General features: G+C 57.6%; 2 protein-coding genes across 7 annotated transcripts in view; one reads left to right on the plus strand and one right to left on the minus strand.

Annotated features, from left to right (window-relative positions):
* Positions 1-18,815, plus strand: part of SCAP (SREBF chaperone) — a 72,544-nt gene extending 53,729 nt beyond the window's left edge. Inside the window, exons 4-23 of one of the 3 annotated variants that reach the window (XM_032161741.2) lie at positions 4,156-4,313; positions 5,159-5,379; positions 5,564-5,669; positions 6,667-6,839; positions 7,224-7,350; positions 8,785-8,897; positions 10,300-10,394; positions 11,799-11,897; positions 12,056-12,274; positions 13,124-13,500; positions 13,982-14,170; positions 14,305-14,506; positions 14,578-14,693; positions 15,067-15,607; positions 15,704-15,789; positions 17,333-17,415; positions 17,520-17,686; positions 17,861-17,941; positions 18,125-18,331; positions 18,412-18,815. In XM_032161741.2, the coding sequence (XP_032017632.1) occupies positions 4,156-4,313; positions 5,159-5,379; positions 5,564-5,669; positions 6,667-6,839; positions 7,224-7,350; positions 8,785-8,897; positions 10,300-10,394; positions 11,799-11,897; positions 12,056-12,274; positions 13,124-13,500; positions 13,982-14,170; positions 14,305-14,506; positions 14,578-14,693; positions 15,067-15,607; positions 15,704-15,789; positions 17,333-17,415; positions 17,520-17,686; positions 17,861-17,941; positions 18,125-18,331; positions 18,412-18,657 (3,606 nt within the window). In that variant the 3' untranslated portion in view covers positions 18,658-18,815. The remainder of the gene's footprint in view (positions 1-4,155; positions 4,314-5,158; positions 5,380-5,563; positions 5,670-6,666; positions 6,840-7,223; positions 7,351-8,784; positions 8,898-10,299; positions 10,395-11,798; positions 11,898-12,055; positions 12,275-13,123; positions 13,501-13,981; positions 14,171-14,304; positions 14,507-14,577; positions 14,694-15,066; positions 15,608-15,703; positions 15,790-17,332; positions 17,416-17,519; positions 17,687-17,860; positions 17,942-18,124; positions 18,332-18,411) is intronic. The other 2 variants (XM_032161742.2, XM_032161744.2) reach the window with 2 other exon arrangements.
* Positions 18,816-19,063: 248 nt separating this feature from the next.
* The window catches only part of PTPN23 (protein tyrosine phosphatase non-receptor type 23), a 33,695-nt gene continuing 27,542 nt past the window's right edge, over positions 19,064-25,216 (minus strand). For all 4 annotated transcript variants that reach the window (XM_032161746.2, XM_032161748.2, XM_058442891.1 and 1 more), the window contains 15 exons: positions 25,155-25,213; positions 24,901-24,980; positions 24,674-24,788; positions 24,532-24,597; positions 23,997-24,142; positions 23,401-23,712; positions 23,171-23,325; positions 22,926-23,077; positions 22,660-22,839; positions 20,815-22,567; positions 20,534-20,718; positions 20,302-20,406; positions 20,079-20,217; positions 19,872-19,985; positions 19,064-19,793 (listed from right to left, as the gene is read on the minus strand). In XM_032161746.2, the coding sequence (XP_032017637.1) occupies positions 19,314-19,793; positions 19,872-19,985; positions 20,079-20,217; positions 20,302-20,406; positions 20,534-20,718; positions 20,815-22,567; positions 22,660-22,839; positions 22,926-23,077; positions 23,171-23,325; positions 23,401-23,712; positions 23,997-24,142; positions 24,532-24,597; positions 24,674-24,788; positions 24,901-24,980; positions 25,155-25,213 (4,041 nt within the window). In that variant the 3' untranslated portion in view covers positions 19,064-19,313. The remainder of the gene's footprint in view (positions 19,794-19,871; positions 19,986-20,078; positions 20,218-20,301; positions 20,407-20,533; positions 20,719-20,814; positions 22,568-22,659; positions 22,840-22,925; positions 23,078-23,170; positions 23,326-23,400; positions 23,713-23,996; positions 24,143-24,531; positions 24,598-24,673; positions 24,789-24,900; positions 24,981-25,154; positions 25,214-25,216) is intronic.

A 25,216-nucleotide genomic window follows, 5' to 3' on the forward strand; every position in this document is an offset into this window, starting at 1 on the left:
TTACACACAGTAGATGCTCAAGAAAGGTTTCTTGTTGAATAAAGAAACAGTATGGCTTATTTAGGAGACAGTGAGTGAGTTTGCAGTTTTTCCTGGAGCATGGTAGGTGGAACCAAGTTGAATCTCCTGATCTGTGAAGTTTAAACTTTTAATTCCATAGGCATTAGGAAGCCATTCCCTTAGAGGCAATGACTCGATGACAGTGGTGATAAGAAGACCCATCGTATTGAACTTGGAGAAACCTGTAGACTGAGATGATTGTGCATGGGACACCAACTCCAGTTTTCATAGTTTTAAGGGATAATATAAATGATATAACTAATATATTTTCAGACACTTTGCTAGATCTGGATGTTTCACAGGAGTTGTTTTCTTTGGTCCTCACGGTGCTCTGGTGAGGTCTGAGGTTTTATTCTTACTTCCCTCAGTAAGGGACAAGGCTTGGAGAGTATAGAGACCATCATCCAAGGGACACAGCCAGGGAGTGGTGGCACTGGGATTTGAACTCAGGCAGGTCTCCTGAGCCTGCTCTTCCCACCACAGCCCTTGCCCACCAGGGTTGGAGGGCAAGGATCAGGAGGCCTTTTCTCTAGGAAGAGCTGAGTGGCAGGAGTCCTCCACATCCTGTTCTGAGGGAGCCCACGGGTACACCGGTGTCAAGGTAAAATACCTGGAGCTCTAGGTTGCTCTATCTAAACAGAAAGGAAGGATTCTGTTTTTCAAAAACCTGAGGTCTCCAGCACTGCCTGGGTCCCCAAGACTAGCTCATTGTGAAAACCTGAGCCTCACACCAAGGCCTAGCTGGCAGGTCCACAGAGGTGGCTGGGCTTGTTCCATGCTGGACTTCCATGGCCAACATTGCAGTGTTTGTGGTGGCTGCGTGAGCGTGGACACAGGGTTTCCAGGAAGCTCTGGGTGGGAGCCTCATGCTCTGAACTCTGGCGGCTGGAGACTCCAGGGCCCCCAGGACCTCAGCTCCTCTCCCACGCCGCTTGTGCTAGGCCTTTCCTTCTGTGTCTTGTTCTCCATGAGACTCATATTGTTCAGAGCTACCCAGCCCTGGGTTTCATTCCTGGCTCTGTTGCCTATCAACTGTGTGACCTCGGATGCTTCATTTTATCTCTCTGAGCCATGGTTTTCTTATCTGGGTCCTTTAGCTCAGGGTCTCTCACGAGACTACAATAGAGCTGTCAGCCAAGGCTGCTGCCATCTCAAAGGTCAACTGGGGGAGGATCCCCTTCCAAGCTCACTTAAAGGTAGGTTCCTTACAGGCTGTTGGGCTGAGGATCTCAGTTCCTCACTGTGCGTTGGCTGAAGGCCTCCGTCAATTCCTTGCCACATAGGCCTTCCCTGAGCAGCTCACAATGTGGTGGCTGGTTTCATCAGAGTGGTGGCTCCCAAAAGAAGGGGGCCGGGGTGGGAGAAGGAGTCATAGTCTTTTGTAACCTAATTGGAAAAGTGATTTCTTATCGCTTTGGCTGTATTTATTTGTCAGAGGCAAATCATTAGGTCCAGACCACTCTTAAGGAGATGGGATTACACAAGGGCATGAGCACCAGGAGGTGTGGACTGTTGGGGACCGTGTTAGAAGGCTGCCTACCACAGCCTGTCTCTAGTTAGGAGTCTTTTGCCTAGGGGCATCTGGACCCCACTGGCCCTTACTTCCTCCATCACCCACTCAAGATACCAGTGTTTCCATGTCCGTTTCTCTCTTGAATATTAAGTAGGGATTGTGGGAGCTCACTCAGCACAGTGAGTGTGGGCTCTGCCCACATCTTCCTTACCAAGTTAGTGCTCCTTCCCTGCTCAGGCCTGTGTGAGCTTCTGTTCTCGTCACAGCCTGTGGCAACCAGCTCCATCCAGGTGTCTCTATGCCTCCCAGCAGCTTCTAGTGGCTGAGTGTGATACAGAAGACAAAGTAGATGAGGCCTTCTGGAGTACTGCATTGGTGAGTGGCTCCATGGCCTCCCTTTCATCCACACGCATGCCCCTTGGAGTTAGCCCAGGCATGGAGACAGCCCCCATCCCTCAGCTGGGCTGGGCCTTGCCCCCTTCAGTCCACGCCTCGCAGTACACCACTGTCTAGGGCCATGTTTCCTTGTCTCCAGTTGTCACCAACTCCAGGGGAGTCTTTCCAGGGCACTGCTTTCATCAGGTTGCCCCTTCACCTCAGAGACACTGGGCTTTGCTTTGTCAACTGATTAAAATCCTGACATCTCAGTCAGGCTTCAGTCTAAACCTGCTTGTCATCTTCCTTGTAACTTCTGTTATCCCCTGACAGGTTTCCTTGGTGCAGATGTCCAGGCCTTCTGTGCTCTCAGCATCCCTTGCAACTCACATTCCCTCCTGCCCCTCTCCTACCTCTTTTCTAACCTTATGGCTCCACTCAGCTTCTCCTGGGCCGTAACCCTGCCATGGCTGACCCAGCATGTTTTGGGGTGCTCTGCGACATGCCCGTCACTGAGGGTTGCATATGTGAACACTCTTGTCATTTACATCCCTGTGAAGCTCTTGAAGGGTAGATGGCAGATTCTAGTGAGAAAAGTGTGTGATATTTAGTGAGGAGACCTTGGTTTGAGTCCTTGCACCACCCTGCCTGGAGTGTGAGCTCTAGGCAGGCACAATGCCTGAGCCTCTCCTTGCTTTTCATCAGGCTGCTGTGAGGGTCAGATGAAGTGAAATGCCTGATTGTTCATTGTTAATATTTCTGCTAATCTCTCAGACACTGTTTGTATGTGTGTGTGGTGTGTGCATACATCTTGATGCTGCAGGGTGAATGTCGTTATTCCTCTTTCACAATGAGGAAATTGAAATCCAGAGATGTCAAAAGTGTTTTCAAGGCCGTATGTTTGGAAAGCTGTGATTTAAAATTGGGTCCTTTGATCTTCAAAACCCGCTACTCTGCTGCAAGTGACAAAACCTGAATCAGTAAGACAGGTTACATGCTTTGGCGAGTGTAGAGTCCATAGTGCGGTCAGCAGACATGTTCCATAAAGGGCTAGATAGTAGACATTTAGGCTTTGCGGGCCAGACGGCCTCTGTTGCAGCCATTTGACCCTGCTGTTGTGGAGTGAAAGCAGCCATAGACAGTAGTAATGGTAGGGGTGTGGCTGTGCTTCAGTAAAAATTGGAGGTGGAAAAACAGGCACTAACCAGCCTGGGCAACATAGTGAGACCCCATCTCTACAGAAAATAAAGAAGTTAGCCAGGCGTGGCACTTTGGGAGGCCAAGATGGGAGGATCGCTTGAGCCCAGGAGTTCGAGACCAGCCTGGCAACGTAGTGATACCCTGTCCCCACAAAACATTTTTGAAAATTAGGAATGGTGGTGGTGCACACCTCTAGTCTCAGCTACTTGGTGGGTGGGGGTGCTGAGGTGGGAGGATCTCTTGAGCCTGGGAGATTGAGGTTGCAGTGAGCCATGATTGGGCAATAGAGCAAGACCCTCTCCCAAAAAGAAAAACAGGCATGGGCTCTGATTTGTCCTACAGGCCATAGTTTGCCTACACCTGGTCCCACAGTGCTTTGCCCATAGTAGATGTGTTATTGAGCAAAAGAGGCTCACTGCCCAATGTGCTAGAAGCCAATAATATGACACCGGGATTTGGGGAAAAGAAAAGCTTTATATTGAAGGTTGACTCCCTAGGAGACAGGAGTCCAGCTCAAATCTGTCTCCCTGTGCTGGCTTTAAGGCAGTACTTTTATTAGAAAAGGTTTAGAGGGTGGATACTAGGATTAGCAGATGATTGGTGGAAGGAAGGGGGATTTCTGGGAAGTCCTTGAGCATGCCCAGTTATCTCTTGATGCCACCTCACAGGTCCCATGTGCAAGTTCTAGGGGAGTTAGTATGAAACATGCAGTGGAAATTCAGGCTGTGACATCGGCAAGCTCATTCTGCACAACTCCAGTCGGCCATCTTGGTTCCAGCTTATTTCAGCCAGTTCTTTTATCTCATAAGTGGAGGGAGTTTCTGGGTTTCAGCAAATTGTTTCTTTTCTTATCTGCCATCGTGCAAACTCAAGAACTTGTGTTAGTCATTGGTTTCTTTAACTCTGTGGGGCAGGGTTTCCAATGCCCATTACATCCCTTGAATTGGACCGTGTTTGTTCCTCCTGTGCTCAGCTGTCCTTTCTGCCCTCCCTCATTTCTTCTGCAGTATGTGGGTGCCCCGGTGGCTTATGTCCAGCAGATATTTGTGAAGTCCTCAGTGTTTCCCTGGCACAAGAACCTCCTGGCAGTAGATGTATTTCGTTCACCTTTGTCCCGGGCATTCCAACTGGTGGAGGAGATCCGGAACCATGTGCTGAGAGACAGGTACCCCTCTCAGGGACCCTGGCCTCCCTGAATCCCATTCTGTACTGAAGGGAGAGTTACAGTCCTCAATGTAACTGCAGTGAGCCAGTCAGCTCTGCAGAGATAGAACAAGCAAGAAGGATGGAGGGTGAGCTAGCCTTGAATTTCTCAACATCCTTGTGGGTCTACGGTGGCTGCATTCCCCTTGGACCTATGCAGATGGCACACACACAGCCCTGAGTCTCATCCTTACATCTCAGATGGAGTCAGTGTCCACTGAGCTGACTCATGACCCACATGGCTTCCTGCCTGTGGGTTATGGTGTGAATGTAATGGTGGTGTCTCTGCCGACGAGAAGCAAGCTCTACCCGGGGGTACCTTCTGAAGCCCCAGCCCAGGTCGTGCTCCGCTGCCTATCAGTGGGTCCCTGGGTTATGCTGGCTTGGCATACAATGTGGGTAATTGGCAAGCTGCATCACTGCCAGGTTTTAGTTAGCTAGTGGCGTTGACAGATATTTTAGTGAACTAAATGAAGCCCCTAATTTACCCCAGTCCCTGCTCATCCACTGAACTGGCCAGGGTGTTTTAGTGGGCGGGGTTGTGTATGCTTTTATAGTACACTTGCCGGTCCTCAGAGCTGATGGGCCTTTGAGCTTCAGATGCACTTTGAAAGTCAGACAGCCACATGGTTAGGTTATTGGCCACCTGGAAGTACTTCCCCCTGCTGCCCTAGTGGTTAGGCTCTTTGGTGATACCAGAGAGCAAATATGGGGCATTGAAGAACAGACAGAGGACGTCCCCTAAGTACAGCAGGTCTGCCCTGTGGTGGCAGACACAGCAGGTGCCTTTTCCTGTCTCCTGCGCAGCTCTGGGACCAGGAGCTTGGAGGAGTTGTGTCTACAAGTGACCGACCTGCTGCCAGGCCTCAGGAAGCTCAGGAACCTACTCCCTGAGCATGGATGCCTGCTGCTGTCCCCTGGGAACTTCTGGCAGAATGACCGGGAACGCTTCCATGCTGATCCTGACATCATTGGGACCATCCACCAGCACGAGCCTAAAACCCTGCAGACTTCAGCCACGCTCAAAGGTAGCCCCAGTACAAGTTCCCTTCAGATCTGCAAGGGTGCCCATTGGTCACTGTCTTTTTGATGTGTGCTTAGGCAGATCAGGGTTTACCCTTTGTTTCCCAGGGTGGGGGTGAAAAAGGGGTCCTTGGTGGCCCTGCAGTAGCTGTCATTTCTTTGTCAGTACCTGCTGGTTTCTGCTTGCAGACTTGTTGTTTGGTGTTCCCGGGAAGTACAGCGGGGTGAGCCTCTACACCAGGAAGAGGATGGTCTCCTACACCATTACCCTGGTCTTCCAGCACTACCATGCCAAGTAAGATTGACAGCACCCTGGGCTCTTGACTGGTCTGCAGGGTGACATGAGGCTTTGATTAGACCCCCTTCTGGTTAGAGTGTTCTGAATTCCCCCTGGAAACTTGGAGAGTTTCCAGGCCTCCTGTTGAATGTTTACATCCCTCAGACTAGATGATGCTGTCTACCACATTTTAATGGAGATGACCTGACAGCTGGTTAAGCATAGGGGACTAAGGCAGGGCTGGCGGTCTCAGTGTCCTGGTGCCTCCTCTGGTCTCTCTTGAGCCTGGGGCAGTCATCCCCAGCTGGTTACTACTGAGCCCTGTATGGCCTGAGTCCTTCCCAGTGGGGCACTGCAGGCAGCTCCCCAATTGGCAAGGGCACTCGAGGTGCTCCTGATCAGCTCTCCTAGGCCTCTGACAATCAAGAGTGTTGGAGGCCAGGCGCGGTGGCTCACGCCTGTAATCCCAGACTTTGGGAGGCCGAGGTGGGCGGATCATGAGGTCAGGAGGTGAGACCATCCTGGCTAACACAGTGAAACCCTGTCTCTACTAAAAATACAAAAAATTAGCCAGGTGTGGTGGCGGGCGCCTGTAGTTCCAGCTACTCGGGAGGCTGAGGCAGGAGGATGGCGTGAACCCAGGAGGCGGAGCTTGCAGTGAGCCCAGATGGCGCCACTGCACTCCAGCCTGGGTGACAGTGAGGCTCCGTCTCAAAAAATAAAAAATAAATAAATAAATAAACAAACAAACAAATAAATAAAAAAGAGAGTGTTGGAGTAGGTCCAGAAAGGGAGACTGAGAAAGGAACAGGGGGAGCTCCTGAGAAAACTTTGTCCCCTTTGTGATTTTCCCAGTGCCCGTGGAGACTATAGAGAAGCTCAGGCACCATAGAGAAGTTTCCTTCCAACACAGGGGTAGGAGGGAGGTCCTGATGGACCCTCTGTCCAGGGATTGTCTTTGTCCCCGGAACCAAGAGCAACACTTCCATCTACCCCCACCCTGCTCCTTGACCAGGTTCCTGGGCAGCCTGCGTGCCCGCCTGATGCTTCTGCACCCCAGCCCCAACTGCAGCCTTCGGGCAGAGAGCCTGGTCCACGTGCACTTCAAGGAGGAGATTGGTGTCGCTGAGCTCATCCCCCTCGTGACCACCTACATCATCTTGTTTGCGTACATCTACTTCTCCACGCGTAGGTTCATGGCAGGGAGGCTGAGGGCTTTCTCCAAGCTAAACGGGCATTTCCATGTCACCTGCTTCCCTGCCTCTGGAGGTGGCTTGGGGTAGAGAGATAGAACACACCTGGTGGTCGTCAGAGTAGGGCTTCGTCCCCCAGCAGGGTCTTAGGAGCTTGGGTGGGGCTGGGGCTCTTCCCACTTTCAGCCCCTTCCTGAATTAGGGTTCCTAAAAAGTGTACTATGTCCATGACACTGGGAAGTGCTTGTGCCTGTCCCTTTCCTTTGGTGAAACCAGGAGTTTTCCCTTCCTCGACTGTCAGGGCAACCTACTCCCGGGAACCCCAGTGGGCCGGGGGCTGGGGGAGGGACCACCCTGATATGCCCTCTCTGCCCTCCAGGGAAGATCGACATGGTCAAGTCCAAGTGGGGGCTGGCCCTGGCTGCCGTGGTCACAGTGCTCAGCTCGCTGCTCATGTCTGTGGGACTCTGCACACTCTTCGGCCTGACGCCCACCCTCAATGGCGGGTAGGTCCCCAGCAGGCTCCACTGGGCCACAGGGTGGGCTCAGGCCAGAGAGCCTTGCACTTCTGGGTACTTGGCCTTCCCTGGACTTTGCTGTGACCTCATGTCTTCACGTTGTTGTTTTTGACATTTAAGAGGTACATTTTCTTCCTCTTCTTTGTCTGGCTTGTATTCATACTTGTGTTTGTATATAGCATATCTGGCTATAGTGAGTGTCCGTATGTACAAAAGTGTGTATTTGTGGGCTGGGTGTATATATATGGGGTGTGTGTTGGTATGTTTGTGTATACATGAGTATGTATTGCATGTGTGTAGTCGGGTTTTTGTGTTTGTGTTTATTCTATATACACACACCGCACACACTGCAGCTTGATGGCTTAAGCCACTGGAGGTGTGAGATAGAGAAGAGAATGTTTCTTTTTTTTCGTGATTGGAACATGTAAATGCCTAATGAAATAGGTCATTTTAGAGGAAGCTCTTTGGAAGATGTGAACACACTGTAATTTGTCGCCTTTTTCACTGATGTTTCCTTTCCCCTTGCCACTCCTCTCTCAGCCTTAGTCTGGAAGCCCTTCCCTCGGCTTGTCCTCAGGCTTTGATCTTGGCTCTGGCTGGGCCCGCCTGCCTGTCTGTTAATGGTTATTAATGGATTATGGATCGGCCTGTCCCCCACCTTGGCCCATCAGGCTGGTTGTATGAAAAGCGACATCGTGTTTTGTTTCTGGTAGTTTCCTTGCTCTCAGATACCTGCTCCCTTTCCTGAGCCTGACGGTGTTAAACACCACCCTCCCCCATACCTTCTGTCGTACCCTCCACAGGGCCCTCCCTTCCTTTGGCTCCAAAGCAGAGGTCCTGCAAGGTATAACTCGGCTGGCATTCCTCGCACATAGACTTTCTTAGGGTTTGCTGCAGGGAGTGTGGGATGGTGGGCTCAGACAGCTGGTAGAGCTTTCTGTAGGAACAGTCGTTCTTCTCCACACACAGCTCTCAACAAAGGTGAGTGGGCCTTCAGGGTGGTTTCATCTCCTTGCATTTAGCTGTGATGGGTCCGCCCAGAGTTACTGGTGTGGGTCTTGGCAGCAGTCATTGTCTTTAGCCAGCAGTCTTCTCCTGGGAAGGGCGGGCAGAAGTGTGGTCTAGCGGTGGCGCTGCACAGCTCTCCCTGAGGGACCTCTTCCAGCCCTCCTGTGCTGGATGGCTAGAGACAGGATGGCTGCTGGCCCCTCTGCAAGGCTCTGGAGCCTGCCTGAAAGCTGAGTGCTGTGTAGATGCAGGTCTTGTTGGGTGAGGTGGACAAGGGAGAGTTTCTGCCCAGCGCTTGTGGGAGTCACTCAGCAGCCCCCATGACAGGCTGGAAACCCCACAGCCTTCCCGAGGGCCCAAGTCTGTTGGGAACCACCACAACACTGTCCTCACCTTCTCCTTCTCTGTCCTCAGCGAGATTTTCCCCTACCTTGTGGTGGTTATTGGGTTAGAGAATGTGTTGGTGCTCACCAAGTCTGTGGTCTCGACCCCGGTAGACCTGGAGGTGAAGCTGCGGATCGCCCAAGGTAACGCAGTGGGAGAGTTGGGCAGAGGGCTGCAGGAGGGGCTGGAGAGGGGCCTGTTCCTCTTGCTGTTAACGCTCTGTGAGCAAACAGAGCCTCTGAAATGTCCCTGGCTCTTGCCTCCAGCATAATATGCAGTGGGCTAGTGGGCCCTGGCAGCTCTTGAGTGTGTGCCCTGGGGAGCCATGGGGCCACTGGACTGCACTTCATCCTGGTTCATGTGTCAATAAGAAAGCAAACCAGGCTGGGTGCCATGGCTCACACCTGTAATCCCAGCACTTTGGGAGGCTGAGGCAGGTGGATCACTTGAGCCCAGGAGTTCAAGAACAGCCTGGGTAACATGGTGAAACCCCATGTCTACAAAAGATACAAAAATTAGCAGGGTATAGTGGCATGCACCTGTGGTCCCTCCTACTCAAGAGGCTGAGGCAGGAGGATTGCTTGAGCCTGGGAGGTCAAAGCTGCAGTGAGCCGTGATCACACCACTGTACACCTTCAGTGTGGGTGGGGCTTGTGTTTGGTGGTGGCTTTCTGTCTGGGGAGTTTAGCACCTAGTATTTTCTCTTACTGCCTCACTCCAGCACACTAGGCCCAAGCCCTGGGGGCTGGCAATTTCAGAGATGCTGCCTTCACGGCTGCCAGAAAAGCTCCCTCTGGCCCTGCTGGTAGAAGCTGGTGATCTGGGATTCTAGGGAAAATGAGAAAAGGGAGAGCCTGGCCTTGGAGGCCTGGTCACTTGAGCCTCTTCCTCCTCGTCACCCCATGTCTGTGAGGAATGGGGCTGTAGGCAGCCATCCATTCATCCAGCAGACCTCTGTGAGCCTCTGTGATAAGCCAGGCCCTGTGCTGGATATGGAGTTAGGAAGAGATGGGGCGAAATAGTCCTTACCCAGTAGGAGCACAGAGCCTTAGACATGCGACAGTGTGATAGTGTGGGATCAGGGCTCACCACAGGAGGGGGCTTGAGGAATAACGCAGCCAGGTCCTCCACCCACCGAGTGCTTCTGCCATGTGGCTGGTGGGCACACTGTCATGCTGGCCCGTGCAGACCAGACAAGAACCACATGCGGAGGTTGGATGTGGTTGAAGTGGGTGGCACTTGGCTTTCCTCATGGATTTTCTCATCTCCACACTCTGCTTCTTCCCTCTTTTGATGATTATAGCCCTCCCCTGTACCCTCCAGGCTGCAAACACCCATTTCCTTTAGCAGCTGTGTGGTGGTGATGGCCCCTTAAAGTCTGGGCATTAGCAGGACGCTCAGGGTTAGGGTGCTTTGGTGGAATGGCTGCTTCAAAGGGCTGGGGGGCCTCCCCATGCCTCTGCCACTCCGAGGCCCGTGAGGTTGTGTGAGTCATGTCGCAGAGTGGCCACGTGCTGCCCTGTGCCCTGTTGCTGTCCTCTGCAGGCCTAAGCAGTGAGAGCTGGTCCATCATGAAGAACATGGCCACGGAGCTGGGCATCATCCTCATTGGCTACTTCACCCTAGTGCCCGCCATCCAGGTAAGGCCCCAAGGCCTGCCACCTGGATGAGCATGGAAGCAACTGCTGTGCTCCCCAGCTGTGCAGCCATGGGCAGGATGCTCCCCTCTTCAGCACAGGCATCCTTGCCTCTGAGGTGGGACCTCTTTGCCTGGCAAGCGGATCACTACAGCACACAGATGGCCCCTGGCATGCCTGGCTCAGAAGTGCTCAGCAAACCCTGGCTGGGTTCCGAGATTGAGCACCTAGCCAGGCAGACTCTGCCCTTGACCCTGTCTTCCTACCCCTCCCTGCCTGCTTCCCCTTCAGCCAAGTGGCAGGAGGAGGCTGCAAGGGCATGGCAGAAGCTGGGGACTAGCTGTGCAGTTTGTCACACCTGTTTCCCATTTCTGAGGGAGAAGCACCGTGGGGTTCCTAGACCCTTCCTCCGGTGTCCTCCCTTGGCCCTGGCCCATGCTGCAGTCGCCAGACACATGGCCTTGCCTGGCCTGACCTGTGGGAGGGCCACCACCCATTGCCCAGAGTGACCCTGCTCTTGGCAAAGTGCCCTCACTCAGCTGTGGACTGTGAGCAGAGGTGGAGGTGGCCCTGCACTGAGCTGGAACCCCAGACTGATGCCAGCCATTCCAAAAGGAATTGCAGGAAGGGGAGGATGCCATCTTTTCTCTCCCATCTTTCCCCCAGGACTGGCAGGCCAGCTAAGGGATGGGGATAAGCAGAGAACAGATGGGCTATGGGCTGCTTCTCCTGGAAAAACAGTAGTATCTGCAGGATAGGGTACAGTCTTGGGACGTTAGAGCTGAGACAACCACTGTGCCACTATCTGCACCCCATGATCTTACCCCAGATCCGAGTAGCACTGTGATGTGCTAGAGGTCTCAACACTGACATCTCAGAAAATTTTGTCTGCTGACAGAGCTTGGGGAGCAGAAAGCTCACCCTTTTTCAGTTTTAGAGGAGAATTAATCCCTCTCTCTCTTCATTGTTCCGGGGCAGTTGCTGGCTGGGAACCTTTCTGAGAGCCCCTGAATCAGGCCTGGGCTCTAGCTGGGTTGGTGATGCATGAGCAGGGCGGGGGCTCAGTGGGGAAGGACTTTTTGGGGAGCAGGCTGGTGGGGCTTAGAGATTTCCAGGTTGGATCAGGCCTTCAGTCCTCTCTAGGGGGACCGGAAGATTCAGGGAAGGTACTCCCCCTTCCCTTTCAGCCCTTTCTGAAGTGTGAGGGTTTCTGCTGCCCCCTGGTGGAGACGGGGTGAGCTGCTGGTGGTATGTGAGCTGAGGATCAACCAGCATCTCTCCATCTCTGCTGTGCCCTGCCTGCTGCTGCCCTGCCGGTTCTGAGGTGACTGCAGTCCGAGCACTGCTCCTCTAGGGCTGGGACAGTGAGGTCACGGCACCCCCCGCCTCCATGTGCTCTGATTCCAGGAGTTCTGTCTCTTTGCCGTCGTGGGGCTGGTGTCTGACTTCTTCCTTCAGATGCTGTTTTTCACCACTGTCCTGTCCATTGACATTCGCCGGATGGAGGTAGGAGTGGGCTGAGCCCTGCCCTGCCCGCCTCCTCAGCCCTGGCTGTACTGAGGGAGTCCTGGGTGAGAAGGGGGTAGACCTCGGGCAGGGCAGCAGTCCTGTGCGGGCAGCCTCTGGATGGTAGACTCAGGCCCTGACCACTGTGCCCCCAACAGCTAGCGGACCTGAACAAGCGGCTGCCCCCTGAGGCCTGCCTGCCCTCAGCCAAGCCAGTGGGGCAGCCAACGCGCTACGAGCGGCAGCTGGCTGTGCGGCCGTCCACACCCCACACCATCACGTTGCAGCCGTCTTCCTTCCGAAACCTGCGGCTCCCCAAGAGGCTGCGTGTTGTCTACTTCCTGGCCCGCACCCGCCTGGCACAGCGCCTCATCATGGTACCTGCCACCCCTGCCCTGCCCTGCCCTCTTCTGGAGGGCCGGCACTCCAGGCCCCTTGTGGTGCTGCATTTGGCCTTAGAGTGATGAGGGGTATTCCTCAGGCCCTGGTGGCCCCTGCAAGCTTGGCTCTGGGGAGCTGCCCATTGTGTCCTCCCTGCCCAGACCCTGGTGGCTTCTGAGGAGACAAGCCTGTGGGAGAAGCAGCTCCAGGGCTCTCAGGTACAGGAGCCATCCTCTCCCCAGAGTGGCCCAGGACAGGAGCCTGTTAATTGAGTGCTCTGAGATGGACCCACTTGTGGCCACCACATTTCCCTGGGTCGGGTTCATCGGCCGCTGCATGTTGTGCAGACACTGGAAAGTGCTGGGCAAAATCAGTCACCAGCCGGGCCGGGCTGGCCGTGGGGCAGCAGTGCCTCTTCCAGGGAGCTGAACTGAGATGGGAGGAAGGCTGAGGCCCCCTGCGACTAGGACCTCTGGGGGACTCTGGAGCAGGTCAGGCAGCTGGCCGTCTGACCATAGGAATGGTAGCAGCTTTCTGGCCCCAGCTGAGGTGGAGATTAGGGGCGGGGACATTCTGTGTCAAACCTCAGGGTGCTTCAGTGTATTTCCAGGCCAAGAAACTCAGCCTCTAACTGTGGAAAGGGAAGCAGGCCCCTCCAGCGGCAAGTGTTGGCAGGTGTTAGCAGGAGGACTTGGAGACGCAGGAGGAAAGGACACAGTGGGGCCTGTGTCCTCTCTCCATTCCCAGGCCTGAGGTCCCTGTGCTGCTTCGTCTCAGCATGAGGGCTGAAGCTGCTGGGGGTTGGGGCCCATTCCTCCCACTGAGTACCCCCTGCCCCACTGCAGGCTGGCACCGTTGTCTGGATTGGCATCCTGGTATACACAGACCCAGCAGGGCTGCGCACCTACCTCGCTGCCCAGGTGACGGAACAGAGCCCACTGGGTGAGGGAGCCCTGGCTCCCATGCCCGTGCCTAGTGGCATGCTGCCCGCCAGCCACCCGGACCCTGCCTTCTCCATCTTCCCACCTGATGCCCCTAAGCTACCTGAGAACCAGACGTCGCCAGGCGAGTCACCTGAGCGTGGAGGTCCAGCAGAGGTTGTCCATGACAGCCCAGTCCCAGAGGTAACCTGGGGGCCTGAGGATGAGGAACTTTGGAGGAAATTGTCCTTCCGCCACTGGCCGACACTCTTCAGCTATTACAACATCACACTGGCCAAGAGGTGAGCTGGGCCGTGCCAGGTGCCACCTCACTTGATGGTGTCAACTCACCATCCCCTTTCCCCAATGCAGGAGGCCCATAGGTTTGAATTATGCAAATAATTAAAACAATTCATAAGGTTGTGAGGTGGGAACTGGTGGTCTAGGCAGCCATAACCCAAGAGAGGAGTCCCAGGTTGCTCTGAGGAGTCACCGGTGGCTGCCAGCCCTCACCAGAATGAGACCACCCACCTGTGCCAGGAGTGGGGAGGGAGATACCCCACACGGCCACCAGGGCTGCTTGGGTGCTGGCATCTGGGACAGCAAGGTTGGCTGCTAAACTGGGCTGGGGAGGGACCTACCTCTGTCCCCAACCCCCATGCTGGGAGTCTGGCCGGTGGAGCTGAGGCCTGCCTGGGGAGGAGGGAGAGGACTGGCTGGCGGGCACAGCAGGAGGAAGCCCTGGGAGGCCCCCCGCTGAGGCTGCCCACTGTCCGGATCCAGGTACATCAGCCTGCTGCCCGTCATCCCAGTCACGCTCCACCTGAACCCGAGGGAGGCTCTGGAGGGCCGGCACCCTCAGGACGGCCGCAGTGCCTGGCCTCCACCGGGGCCTGTACCTGCTGGGCACTGGGAAGCGGGACCCAAGGGCCCAGGTGGGGTGCAGGCCCATGGAGACGTCACGCTATACAAGTAAGGCTGTTGGGTGGGGTGGAGTGGGATAGAGTTCGGGAAGGGGGACGGATGGGCAAGAGAGTAGGGGAGAGGGAGGAGGGGAGGGGACAGGCTGTGAGGTGTGTCTCACAGCAGTCTGCCCTCCTGTGCAGAGTGGCGGCGCTGGGCCTGGCTGCTGGCATCGTGCTGGTGCTGCTGCTCCTCTGCCTCTACCGCGTGCTGTGCCCACGCAACTATGGGCAGCCGGGCGGTGGGCCCGGGCGGCGGAGGCGCGGGGAGCTGCCCTGCGACGACTACGGCTATGCGCCACCCGAGACGGAGATCGTGCCGCTGGTGCTGCGCGGCCACCTCATGGTGAGCAGGGGCACAGCGGCTGGGCAGAGGAGGGCCGGGGCCTGACCTATACCAACACCGGGCTCCCGCAGGACATCGAGTGCCTGGCCAGCGACGGCATGCTGCTGGTGAGCTGTTGCCTAGCAGGCCACGTCTGCGTGTGGGACGCGCAGACCGGGGATTGCCTCACGCGCATTCCGCGCCCAGGGTAGGTGCGGCTGCCCTTTCCTCCTTTGTGCCCCCCCCCCAACTCCCCTCACCCCACTCCCCCGCCGCCACGTATCTCCCCTCCTTTCTTCGAGGTATCCCCCAACCCCTCCAGGCCCCCTCTCCCCTCCCCGCACCCCCTCCCGCCACCCTGCACCCCCGACCCTCTGCCTCAATCCTCTGCCCCCCTCCCTCTCTGCCCCCACCCCTCTGCCCCTACCTTTTCCCCCACCCCTTTTCCTTGCCATTCTCATCCCCGCCCCTATTTCATTCTCCCCCCGCCCCCCCCCTCCCCCCACTCTCCTCCCCCCCCACACCCCTCTCACCCCCACCCCGCCCCTCTCACCCTCTCACTTCGCCCTCCTGGCCCCCAGCAGGCAGCGCCGGGACAGTGGCGTGGGCAGCGGGCTTGAGGCTCAGGAGAGCTGGGAACGACTTTCAGATGGTGGGAAGGCTGGCCCAGAGGAACCTGGGGACAGCCCTCCCCTGAGACACCACCCCCCCCTGAGACACCGCCCCAGGGGCCCTCCGCCGCCTTCCCTCTTCGGGGACCAGCCTGACCTCACCTGCTTAATTGACACCAACTTTTCGGCGCAGCCTCGGTCCTCACAGCCCACTCAGCCCGAGCCTCGGCACCGGGCGGTCTGTGGCCGCGCTCGGGACTCGCCAGGCTATGACTTCAGCTGCCTGGTGCAGCGGGTATACCAGGAGGAGGGGCTGGTGGCCGTCTGCACACCGGCCCTGCGCCCACCCTCGCCTGGGCCGGTGCTGCCCCAGGCCGCTGAGGACGAGGGTGGCTCCCCTGAGAAAGGCTCCCCTTCCCTCGCCTGGGCCCCCAGTGCGGAGGGTTCCATCTGGAGCTTGGAGCTGCAGGGCAACCTCATCGTGGTGGGGCGGAGCAGCGGCCGGCTGGAGGTGGGCAGAGGGGCTAAAGGTGGGCAGAGCGGCTGTCCGCCCTGGGGATTGTGGGCCTTTCTGGCTGGCAGGTGCTTACAGCCTCTGGACTCGTAGGTGTGGGACGCCATTGAAGGAGTGCTGTGCTGCAGCAGCGAGGAGGTCTCCTCAGGCATTACCGCTCTGGTGTTCTTGGACAAAAGGTGAGAGTGGCCTGCCTCAGCCCCAGATGTCCCCAGCCTTTGTTGGCTAGGCCATAGTCTCTTGAGTCTTGAGTCCTGGTTCCCTTCCACTGCTGTACTGTATGATTCGATTGACCTTCTTGGTGCCCAGCCCCACACCTGTGAGCAGAGGGCCATCCACTTGGATGGGAAGGTAACAAAAGCATTAGGGGTGTGATGTGCTCGGATAGTGCATGGCACACAGTGACCTCCCAGGGCCTTAAGCAGTGGCAGTGGGGAGTGGTACACTCCTGTCCTTTCTTGCCCTTCTCAATGAAGCCAGTTTCTCTGATTAGCTTGTCAATATTGAGCCTTTGGGGTATCTTGGTTGCATTTTTAGTTACAGAGTGCGCTTGCAGACCCCTCTCTTCTCCTTGGCTGCTGGCAGCTGTTCTCTGCTCTCCCTGCCTCTGTCGTGCTTGCCCTCTTCAACATCCCCAGGGCTTCGTCTGCATGCACACTCCTTGGGGAGTCTCAGCCACCTGGGTTCTGGCCCCACCTCCGAGGTGGTGAACCTGGGTCTCTACCCAATGGCCAGGTGCCTTCTGCCGGACGCCTTCTCCTGCCTGTCCCACACTGGCTCCTCCTCCAAGGCTCCTTGACTGTTGGTGGCAGCACCATCTGACCTAGAGCTGGAGTCTTTCTTTTTCCTTGGGGAGGGGGCGTCCCTTGCCCTTAGTGCTGTTGATTTCTGCCAGTGGGCTGCTGCTGTCATTCCTGTCACTGCAGGTTCTGCATGGGCCTTGGCCAACATCCTCCTTTGCTGCTTGTTTTAGCTGTAAGGAAAGTCTCGATGTCTCAACCTGACCCTCAGGGTTCCTGGTGACTGTGGTCTCTCCTTGTCCACCCACTTCCACTCATACAACTGGCTTCCCCAGCTCTGGTGTAGGCCCTTCAAATTCATGGGCAGAGGTTGTAGACATGCATTGCCTTTTGCTGCAGTAAGATTTTGAACTCTACCTGCTTTGAGGCTTTGGGGTTACTGGGCAAATATACCCATCCCTGCCTGTCAGACTGTACCTAGGAATTTTGGAGAGCAAAGAAAATCCTTGTTTCTTTGTGGAAAAAGGAATTGGTATGGGCTGTGCTTGGGTTGAAGCTGCTTTTATGTGGTGGAGAATGCAGGCTTCCGCAATGCCCAACGTAGCCCACCCTGCATCCTGTTTCCCCTCAGCAGCCTTCCCTTCAGCTCCAGGCTACATGGAGCCCTCTGCTTGTTTTTAATTTACAAACTTATGTGATATTCACCAGATACCACCTTACACGTTAGCTCACTTGATTCTCATGACCACCCTGTGAGGTGGGTACTCTTACCCCATCTTACGGATGAAGAAACTGAGGCACAAGGTTACTATTTGGAGTTGCCCTCTGGCTCCAGCATCTGTTCTGGTACCATGTGCTTTCCTCTTGGTCATGTCCCTTCTGTGCCTTCTTGAACTGGCCCTTAACTCTCTTGTGTCCACATGCTTAGCCCCAAGCAGGGGCTCTAAGGGAGAGGCCCCTGGCAGCTGTTCTTCTCTTCCAGGATTGTGGCTGCACGGCTCAACGGTTCCCTTGATTTCTTCTCCTTGGAGACCCACACTGCCCTCAGCCCCTTGCAGTTTAGAGGTAAGAGGCCCTGGGGCAGGCAGGTGTTCACACTTGGTGGGATGGGCAGGGGCTGTCTGCCCATTGCTTTCTCAGAGATCCTTCACTTGGCCTTTTGTCCTCAGGGACCCCAGGGCGGGGCAGTTCCCCTGCCTCTCCAGTGTACAGCAGCAGCGACACAGTGGCCTGTCGCCTGACCCACACAGTGCCCTGTGCACACCAAAAACCCATCACAGCCTTGAAAGCCGCTGCTGGACGCTTGGTGACTGGGAGCCAAGACCACACACTGAGAGTGAGTATTGTCTCGTCTCTTGGGTGCTGGAGTGGCCCGGCACGGGGTGGGAGCCTGATGCATTCGTCAGGGAGAGGCTGGAGGAGTCCTGGTGAAGAACAGAGGGCATTTCCCGGCCAAAGTATAACTTGGAAAATCCCAGAGACCAGAACCTGAGGCCCATCCCTGTCCCAGGTGTTCCGTCTGGAGGACTCGTGCTGCCTCTTCACCCTTCAGGGCCACTCAGGGGCCATCACAACTGTGTACATTGACCAGGTAAGGGGCCTGCAGGTGGGGTAGGGGGGTATAGAGCCTGTGGCCCATGTTTGCTGACTCCTGGGAGCTGGTCCCCAGGAGCCTTCCAGGAAGCAGTCAGGGCACCCACTGGGGCATAGGGACACCATTGTTGACAGAGGTACTACACCATGGTGACCCCACTCCCCTGGCCTGTTTCCCCAGACCATGGTGCTGGCCAGTGGAGGACAAGATGGGGCCATCTGCCTGTGGGATGTACTGACTGGCAGCCGGGTCAGCCACGTGTTCGCTCACCGTGGGGATGTCACCTCCCTCACCTGTACCACCTCCTGCGTCATCAGCAGTGGCCTGGATGACCTCATCAGCATCTGGGACCGCAGCACAGGCATCAAGTTCTACTCCATTCAGCAGGTAGAGGGGGTGGGGAACATAGGATTCTTGGGATTTTAGGGAAGGACTCAGGACTGAGCTTGTCATGTCCTTGCCTCCAGGACCTGGGCTGTGGTGCAAGCTTGGGTGTCATCTCAGACAACCTGCTGGTGACCGGCGGCCAGGGCTGTGTCTCCTTTTGGGACCTAAACTACGGGGACCTGTTACAGACAGTCTACCTAGGGAAGAACAGTGAGGCCCAGCCTGCCCGCCAGATCCTGGTGCTGGACAACGCTGCCATTGTCTGCAACTTTGGCAGTGAGCTCAGCCTGGTGTATGTGCCCTCTGTGCTGGAGAAGCTGGACTGAGCGCGGGGCCTCCCCTGCCCAGGCAAGGAGGCTGGGGTGTTGTGTGGGGGCCAATGCACTGAACCTGGATTTGGGGGAAAGAGCTGAGTATCTTCCAGCCGCTGCCTCCTGACTGTAATAATATTAAATTTTTTTAAAAAAACCACAACTGTCAGGCACTTTGGGATCTACTTGTGTCTCTTGGAATTGTTTGTGCACACACACTGCCTGAACCCTCCTCAGAGCTGCTGAGGAAACACACAGTGTGGCACAGGGAGGATGAGCAAGCCAGAAATGCAGGGCCCTTAAAGAACTGTCCTGGTAGTGTGGCAGTTTGGTACCATCCTGTCATCCACAAAAGGTGCTAAGTAAGTTCCTGGCAGTGCTACTGGAGCTAAGGCAGCAATGAGCAGACTGAGTCACGGGCCACAGAACAGGGTGGTTTATTATTTCAATAGCAAAGAGCTGAAAAATGTCAGGTCCCATAAAGGAGCAGAACCTGACCCAGAGCCTGTAGTACATCTCCACCCCACAGGGGTGCGGGCTGGGCCAGGCAGGGCCAAAGGCAGGCAGCAGAAATGGGAGTAAGAGACTGTGCCCACTGAGAAGCTCTGCTGGGTGTGGGCAGATGGGCATGAGAAATGATGTAGTGTAAGGACCAGGTAGGCGAAACCTGTTCAGGTCTTGTTGAGTGTCCAGAGTGGATCCAGAAGGCTGAGGGGGTCGTCAGAGGGCTGGGTGGCCCGCAGCCCTTGCCCGTTATGGGCCTGCAGAAAGTTCTGCTTGCTCATCCGCTGTTTGCCCCGCAGGGAGCTGTCCAGGGAGAAGGCCTCTGGGGTCAAGGAGGCCAGCAGCTCCAGGGAGGAGGAGGGGGGCCCCGAGCTGGGGGCTTCAGGCACTGGCGGCTCCTCCTTAGGCTGGGGAGCCTCAGGTAGTGGGGAAGAAAGGGGGGGCGGGGAGGAAGACGGGATTGGGGTAGACTCTGGGAGGCTGGCTGGCGGGAGGCCTGGGGGCTCTGTAGGGCCTGGCAAGCTGGCAACCGGGAACTCCAACCCCCCAGGAGGCCGGATACTGAGCTTGGCAATGGTGGCCTGGATGGAGCTGATGGGCACATCCCCACCGAGGACCAGGTCCTGCGAGTCCTGAGGGAGGTGGTTCTGAGAAGACAGAGTGGGTGAGGAGAGGAAGTCCCAAGGCTATGGCTCTCCCAGCAGCTTCCAGGGAACCTTCCTCACCTTCTGGCTGATATTTGCACTGGCCAAGGGTTTGCATGGAGGGGGCACACCATGGCGCTGTAGGACCTGCTCCACGTGTCTCACCACTGCCTCATAGCAGAACCTGAGGTGCAACTGCACAGGTGCATTTGGCCAGGTCAGCTGGGCGGGGGCCCGTCACCCTGGGACAGTAAGGCCCATCCCAGCCCCATCTGCCCAGATCCTCACCTTCTCCTGCAGCATGTGCTTCCTCTGCTGCCGCATGCGCCGCACCAGCTGTGGCAGCTCAGGGATTCCGTTCCCAGCCTCCACCTCCTGCACAGCTGCATAGAGCAGTGCAAAGGCTCCCGTGCGGCCCACACCAGAGCTGTGCCAAGAAGGGGGTATGAGGCCGGGGTATGAGGCTAGGCCAAGAGCCCATAGAGGAGAGACCCTCAGGCCCACCCTCTACCTGCAGTGCACAACGATGGGCGTGTGCAGCGGCCGCTGATGCAGGTAATGTGCGTGCACCTCTTGGATGAAGCGCAGCAAGTTGCTGGGGCTGTCGGGCAGGCCTCTGTGGGACAGGATGGGGTGTGGAAGAGCCTATGAGCCAGGCCTGACCTGAGGCTCTCATCCCTCCCAGCACCAAGGACTAGACAGCACCCCAGACCCCCAGCCACCATCCAGAGCAGTGGACGCACAACTCAGGCCAAGTGGGGAAGTGCAGGTGCACAAGAGAGCGCTTGAGGCTCTGGTCTCGGAACTGCAGGCTCAGCACACGCTCCACATGGGTTTCGGTGCTGCGAACGCTGCTCAATGCCAGGCTCAGGGCACCGTGCACCATGGGCTGGCCCCTCTCGGTGGGGAAGTAGCGTGCCACTTTTTGCTGAGGGACAGACAAGCCAAGACAGAACTGGTTTTCCAGGATCCCCTGCCCTGCCGCCCCACACTGCCCTCATGGACACCCACCCCCTCTTCTCACCTTCTCCATCTCAGCCTCAGAAACCAGCATGACAATGACTGACACTTTCTGCTCATGGACCATGAGCCAGAAGTCAGCAGCTGTGCCAGGCAGTGGGGCCTGGGTTGCCACTAGCGGGGGGCAGTATGGGGAGAGCCCCTCCACGCAGCTGGCATTGATGTAGTCATCCTTGCCTGAGCGCAGCACCACACGGTTACTGTCATAGGGCATGACATCCTGGTGCCGGTTCTTCAGTGAGTAGCAGCGGGCGATGGCGATGGAACGGCCTCGGGCATCATGTTCCTGCGCATCTTGCAGCTCTCGCCAGACAGTGTCCAGAGCCCCCACATCCCCCAGCTGGCCCCGAAAGGCCTCCAGCTCCTGCTGCAACTGCCGCAGCCTCTCAGGATGCTCATAGGGGTCCCGCTCGATCAGCCGCAGGGCCTGCGGCCGACGGCCCTCAGCTGCGTCCACCTTGGTGGGCTGCAGCAGGGGCTGCCCACCCCCAGGAGGCTGAGTGCCACCATGCTGGCTCTCTGGGCTGGAGGAGAGCAGGTCTGCAGCTGCGGCGCCTCGGCGCAGGCAAGGGGGTGGTTCTGCTGCTGGGGGACGAGGGGGTACTGGACCAGGCCCTGGAGATGGGGCAGGTGAAGGCACCAGGTGGGGACTAGGGGTGGACTGGCCAGCAGACGAGGGCCCTCGAATGGTAAGAGGGGCTGCCTGGGGGCCCATGGGTCTGGTAGAAGGGGCAGGACCATATGCCAGGGGGGGATGGGGAGGCTGAGGGGGCCCAGGGCTGGGGAAAGGCAGGGCCCCCGAGTGGGCTGGCAGAGGGTCTTGAGCGGGACCTGGGTAGAGCTGGCTGTGTAGGGGGGGTGGCGGCTGCCCCAGGACCCCAGGCTGAGGGGCATAGGGGTAGGGGGACTGTGGAGGTAGGAGTCCTGGGGCCTGGGGTGGGAAGAGATGTGGATGCTGGAGTGGAAGGGGCTGTTGTGAGGGCTGAGGCCCAAATGCTCGTGAAGGATGGGGCTGGGGCTGGGGCTGGGGCCCAATCCTCGGGGCTGGAAAACCTGCAGGGATCCCAGGAGAGAAGTGGTGCTGGGCTGGGATGGGTTGCTTGGCCCCTGCGGGGTAGGTGTAAGGCGTGGGCAGTGGCTGTGGTGGGGGCACAGGGAAGCAAGGCTGGGGAGGAGCAGGGGTGGGGTTTGGCCGTGGGGCTGTGTGGCTGGGGATGGGTGCCTGGATGCTATCTACTGTGGTGGTGGCTGGCCGAACCGCCATGGCCAACTCGGGGCCTGAGAATTGAGGAGGTGGGGCCGAGGGGAGACCTGCAACTGGTGGGGCCGGCCCTACCCCCACATAGGGACTGCTCACCACGCCATGCTGTGGGGAGGATCGGGGCACAAGGCCCAGCTCCGGTGTGTAGGCAGGGGCTGGGTAGAGGGCAGGCCCAGGTGCTACGGGCATTGCAGGGGGCCCTGGGGCCCTGGGCTGTATCAGCTGGGTGGGGCCCGAGTAGGTACCAGGGGGCAAGGGGCCTGAGAGATAGTGGGGTCCTGGGCCTGTGGAGCTGGGGAAGGGGCTGGGAGGAAAGTGGAGTGGGGTGGCAGTTCCCAGGAAGGTGTCGGGCAGTCGTGGGCCAGCCACCATGTCAGGGGGGAGGCTGCGCAGCTCCTCAGGGGGGTCTCCTGCTTCCACTGCCTCACTCTCCTCCCTGCGGGGCAGCAGCGGCTTTGGGGCTGTGGGCCGTGGCGGCGGCTTCTTCTTCAGCTCCCTGTGGGACAGGCAGGGAAAAAGTGGGGCCAGGCTCCCATCACCCCAGCTTGTCTGGACCCAACTGCACCACAGCCCCAGGGCCACACAAACCTGTCCAGGAGCTGTTGGCGGGCAGCCTCGCGGGCCTGGCAGGTGGACTGCGTGCGCTCCAGCAGAGCAGCCACCTTGCTCTCCAGGTCTGCGTAGAAGTCCCTGCCCTCCTGCGACTTCTTCATCAGGTCCTCATAGGCTTCATACGAGGCCACCAGGGTCTGCAGTGTGGAGTTCCACCTGGTGGGCAGAAGGGCCAGCTCCAGGTGAACCATGGGGGTGGGCTCCAGGCGGCTCCGGAAGAGAGGAGAGGACTGGGCACTGACTTTTGGTCCAGGTCGCTGAGTACCCGCCGCACAGCCGCGTACTGCACGTTGGCCTCTGTCAGTGCACGGAGGACACGGTCCTGGGCGGCCAGGTTCTGCTCCAGGTACACCTTCAGCTGGTCATACTTTTTCAGCTGCTCCTCAAACAGCTTCTGAGGGAGGGGTGGGGGCCGGGCACAGACACTCAGGGCCTCGACTCCTAAGGGTGGGGCCCAGAGCCCCTCCACCCTGCTCACCCAGCCCACCTTCATCTCTGAGTGGTCTGTGGTGACCAGTGAGGCAGTGATGTCATCTTTCTGGATAAGCTCACGTAGCTGCTGCTCCAGGGACACGCGCTGGTCCCGCATCTCCTGCACCTTGGCCAGGATGCGCTTTAGGTTCTGCAGCACGGCCTTGTCCTCTGTGGGCAGCAGTGGTCAGTGAGGCCAGAGAAACCCCCAGCTCGAGTCTCCCAATGGGGTCTGGTGGGGCTCACCTGGGGTGAGGGCCGGTGTGGGCAGGGCAGCCCGGACCTGGTCAAGCGGCCCGCTGAGCAGGCGCAGGTTGCCAACGTGCAGGTTCATGGCACGGTGCAGCTCACTGTTGGTGAAGGAGGCCTTCTCGTGGACTTCCATGTACTTGGCCCATTCTCGCCTCACCTCTGACAGCTCAGCCTTGGAGGGGGCGGAGATGGCCCCCACCTGGCCCACCACCTCCTGAAACTTCTGCTCTAGCAGCTCATCCTCCTCCAGCAGGTCTCTGATGTCCTTCAGGGAAGCCTCCACATCCGTGAACACACCTGACAGCACTGGGGGTGTGGATTGTAGAGGCAGCCCCTGAGGCAGGCTAACCGGGCACCCATGGGCCCCTCCCCCAAGAGACAGAACCACCCCCTCAGGTCAGGGCTTGAGTGAGGCCCAGCACACAGTGAGCAGGGTGCATGAGGTATGCTGATCCAGAGGGGTGGGTGTGGATGCCCAAGCCAGGGCCTAGAGGGGTGCAGCCTCCATCCTCGGTGACCAGGGACACAGAGGTGGCCACAGCAGATGACCTCCCACTCCCTCTCGCTTGCTTGCTCTGCCCCTTACTCACCTTGCATGGACTGGACAAGGTTCCTGACGGTGTCGGGCCGGACACTGAGGGCTGCGCACTTCTCCATGAGCTGGGGTGGGATGTGGCTGTAGGCATCAAGGTTGTCCACCGTCTCGGGATCCAACTGCATTGAATCCATGAACTGGCTGTGGGGAGCAACAGGGCCAGGTGGGTGCTGGGTGCTCATCCAACTCTGACCATGTCAAAGGAGCCGCTAGGGCGAGCCCCACCACTTAATCTGAGGTCTCAGCAGAGAGCAAATTGTGACCTCTGACCCCTACTACCAGGTCTGGCCTGGTCTCACAGAATATGCCCAGGGCACTGCTGGAAACAGTGGAACAGAAGGCATCTCCTCCTCCCAAGACATGACTCCTGCCTTACACACTAGCCCCACCACCCTGGGCGGGAAGGCAGCATTGGGAAACCTGTTTGCAATGGACATTTCATTCCTCTCCCAGCATAGGCAGCCCTAGGGCCCTCAGAGGCCCAGGAAGTGCTGCCTGCCTCTGCCTCCCGGCCCAAGTCCCACACTCACTCCAGGACCTCATTCTTGTCCTCAATCTTGGCCATCATCTCCCGGAGCAGCTTGGCCTTCTCCTCACTGCAGAAGCGACAGAGCATTTGCCGAAGACCCACATCTCAAGACACCCTACCTCCCTGTGCCACCCTCCACCCACCTGTACAGTGACGAGGCCTCGTGGGCAGCCATGGGTACCAGTTTGGCGAAGATGTCAGGGCCTGTAACAGCTGGGTCTGTGGGGTTCACTGGCAAGGGCTTCACCAAGGGGGCTCCTGGGGGGATGGGATTTGTCGAGATCAGGCCCACGCAGAGTCCTTGAGGCAGGCTCCTGTGTCCTGTCCCCACCCCACCGTCACCTCTGCCCCCACCTCTCAGCTCCCCGACCTTTTACAGGCTGGAGGGTGTCCAATGCTGGGACAGCCTCATGGTAGATGAAGTCGTTGTCCTTCTTGGCAGAACTGTACCTGGGGGTCACGAGCAGGGGGAGTGGGCAGTCACGGGGTGTCAGCGGGGATCCAGAACCTACTTCCCATGTGGGACACTGCTCTCTGGCACTGGAGTCTTCCTCCCAAAGATGCCAGCAGAGGGACAAGACCCTTCACAAAAAGAGGGAACCAGGGCCACCCCCACAGACTCACTTTCCCCCAATGACATCCATAGTGAAGCGAAGCGCGTCTTGCACAGTGTCAGGCTGGCCCTG

Source organism: Hylobates moloch, unplaced genomic scaffold (genome assembly GCF_009828535.3).
Source record: "Hylobates moloch isolate HMO894 unplaced genomic scaffold, HMol_V3 SCAFFOLD_8, whole genome shotgun sequence".
Taxonomy (NCBI): domain Eukaryota; kingdom Metazoa; phylum Chordata; class Mammalia; order Primates; family Hylobatidae; genus Hylobates; species Hylobates moloch.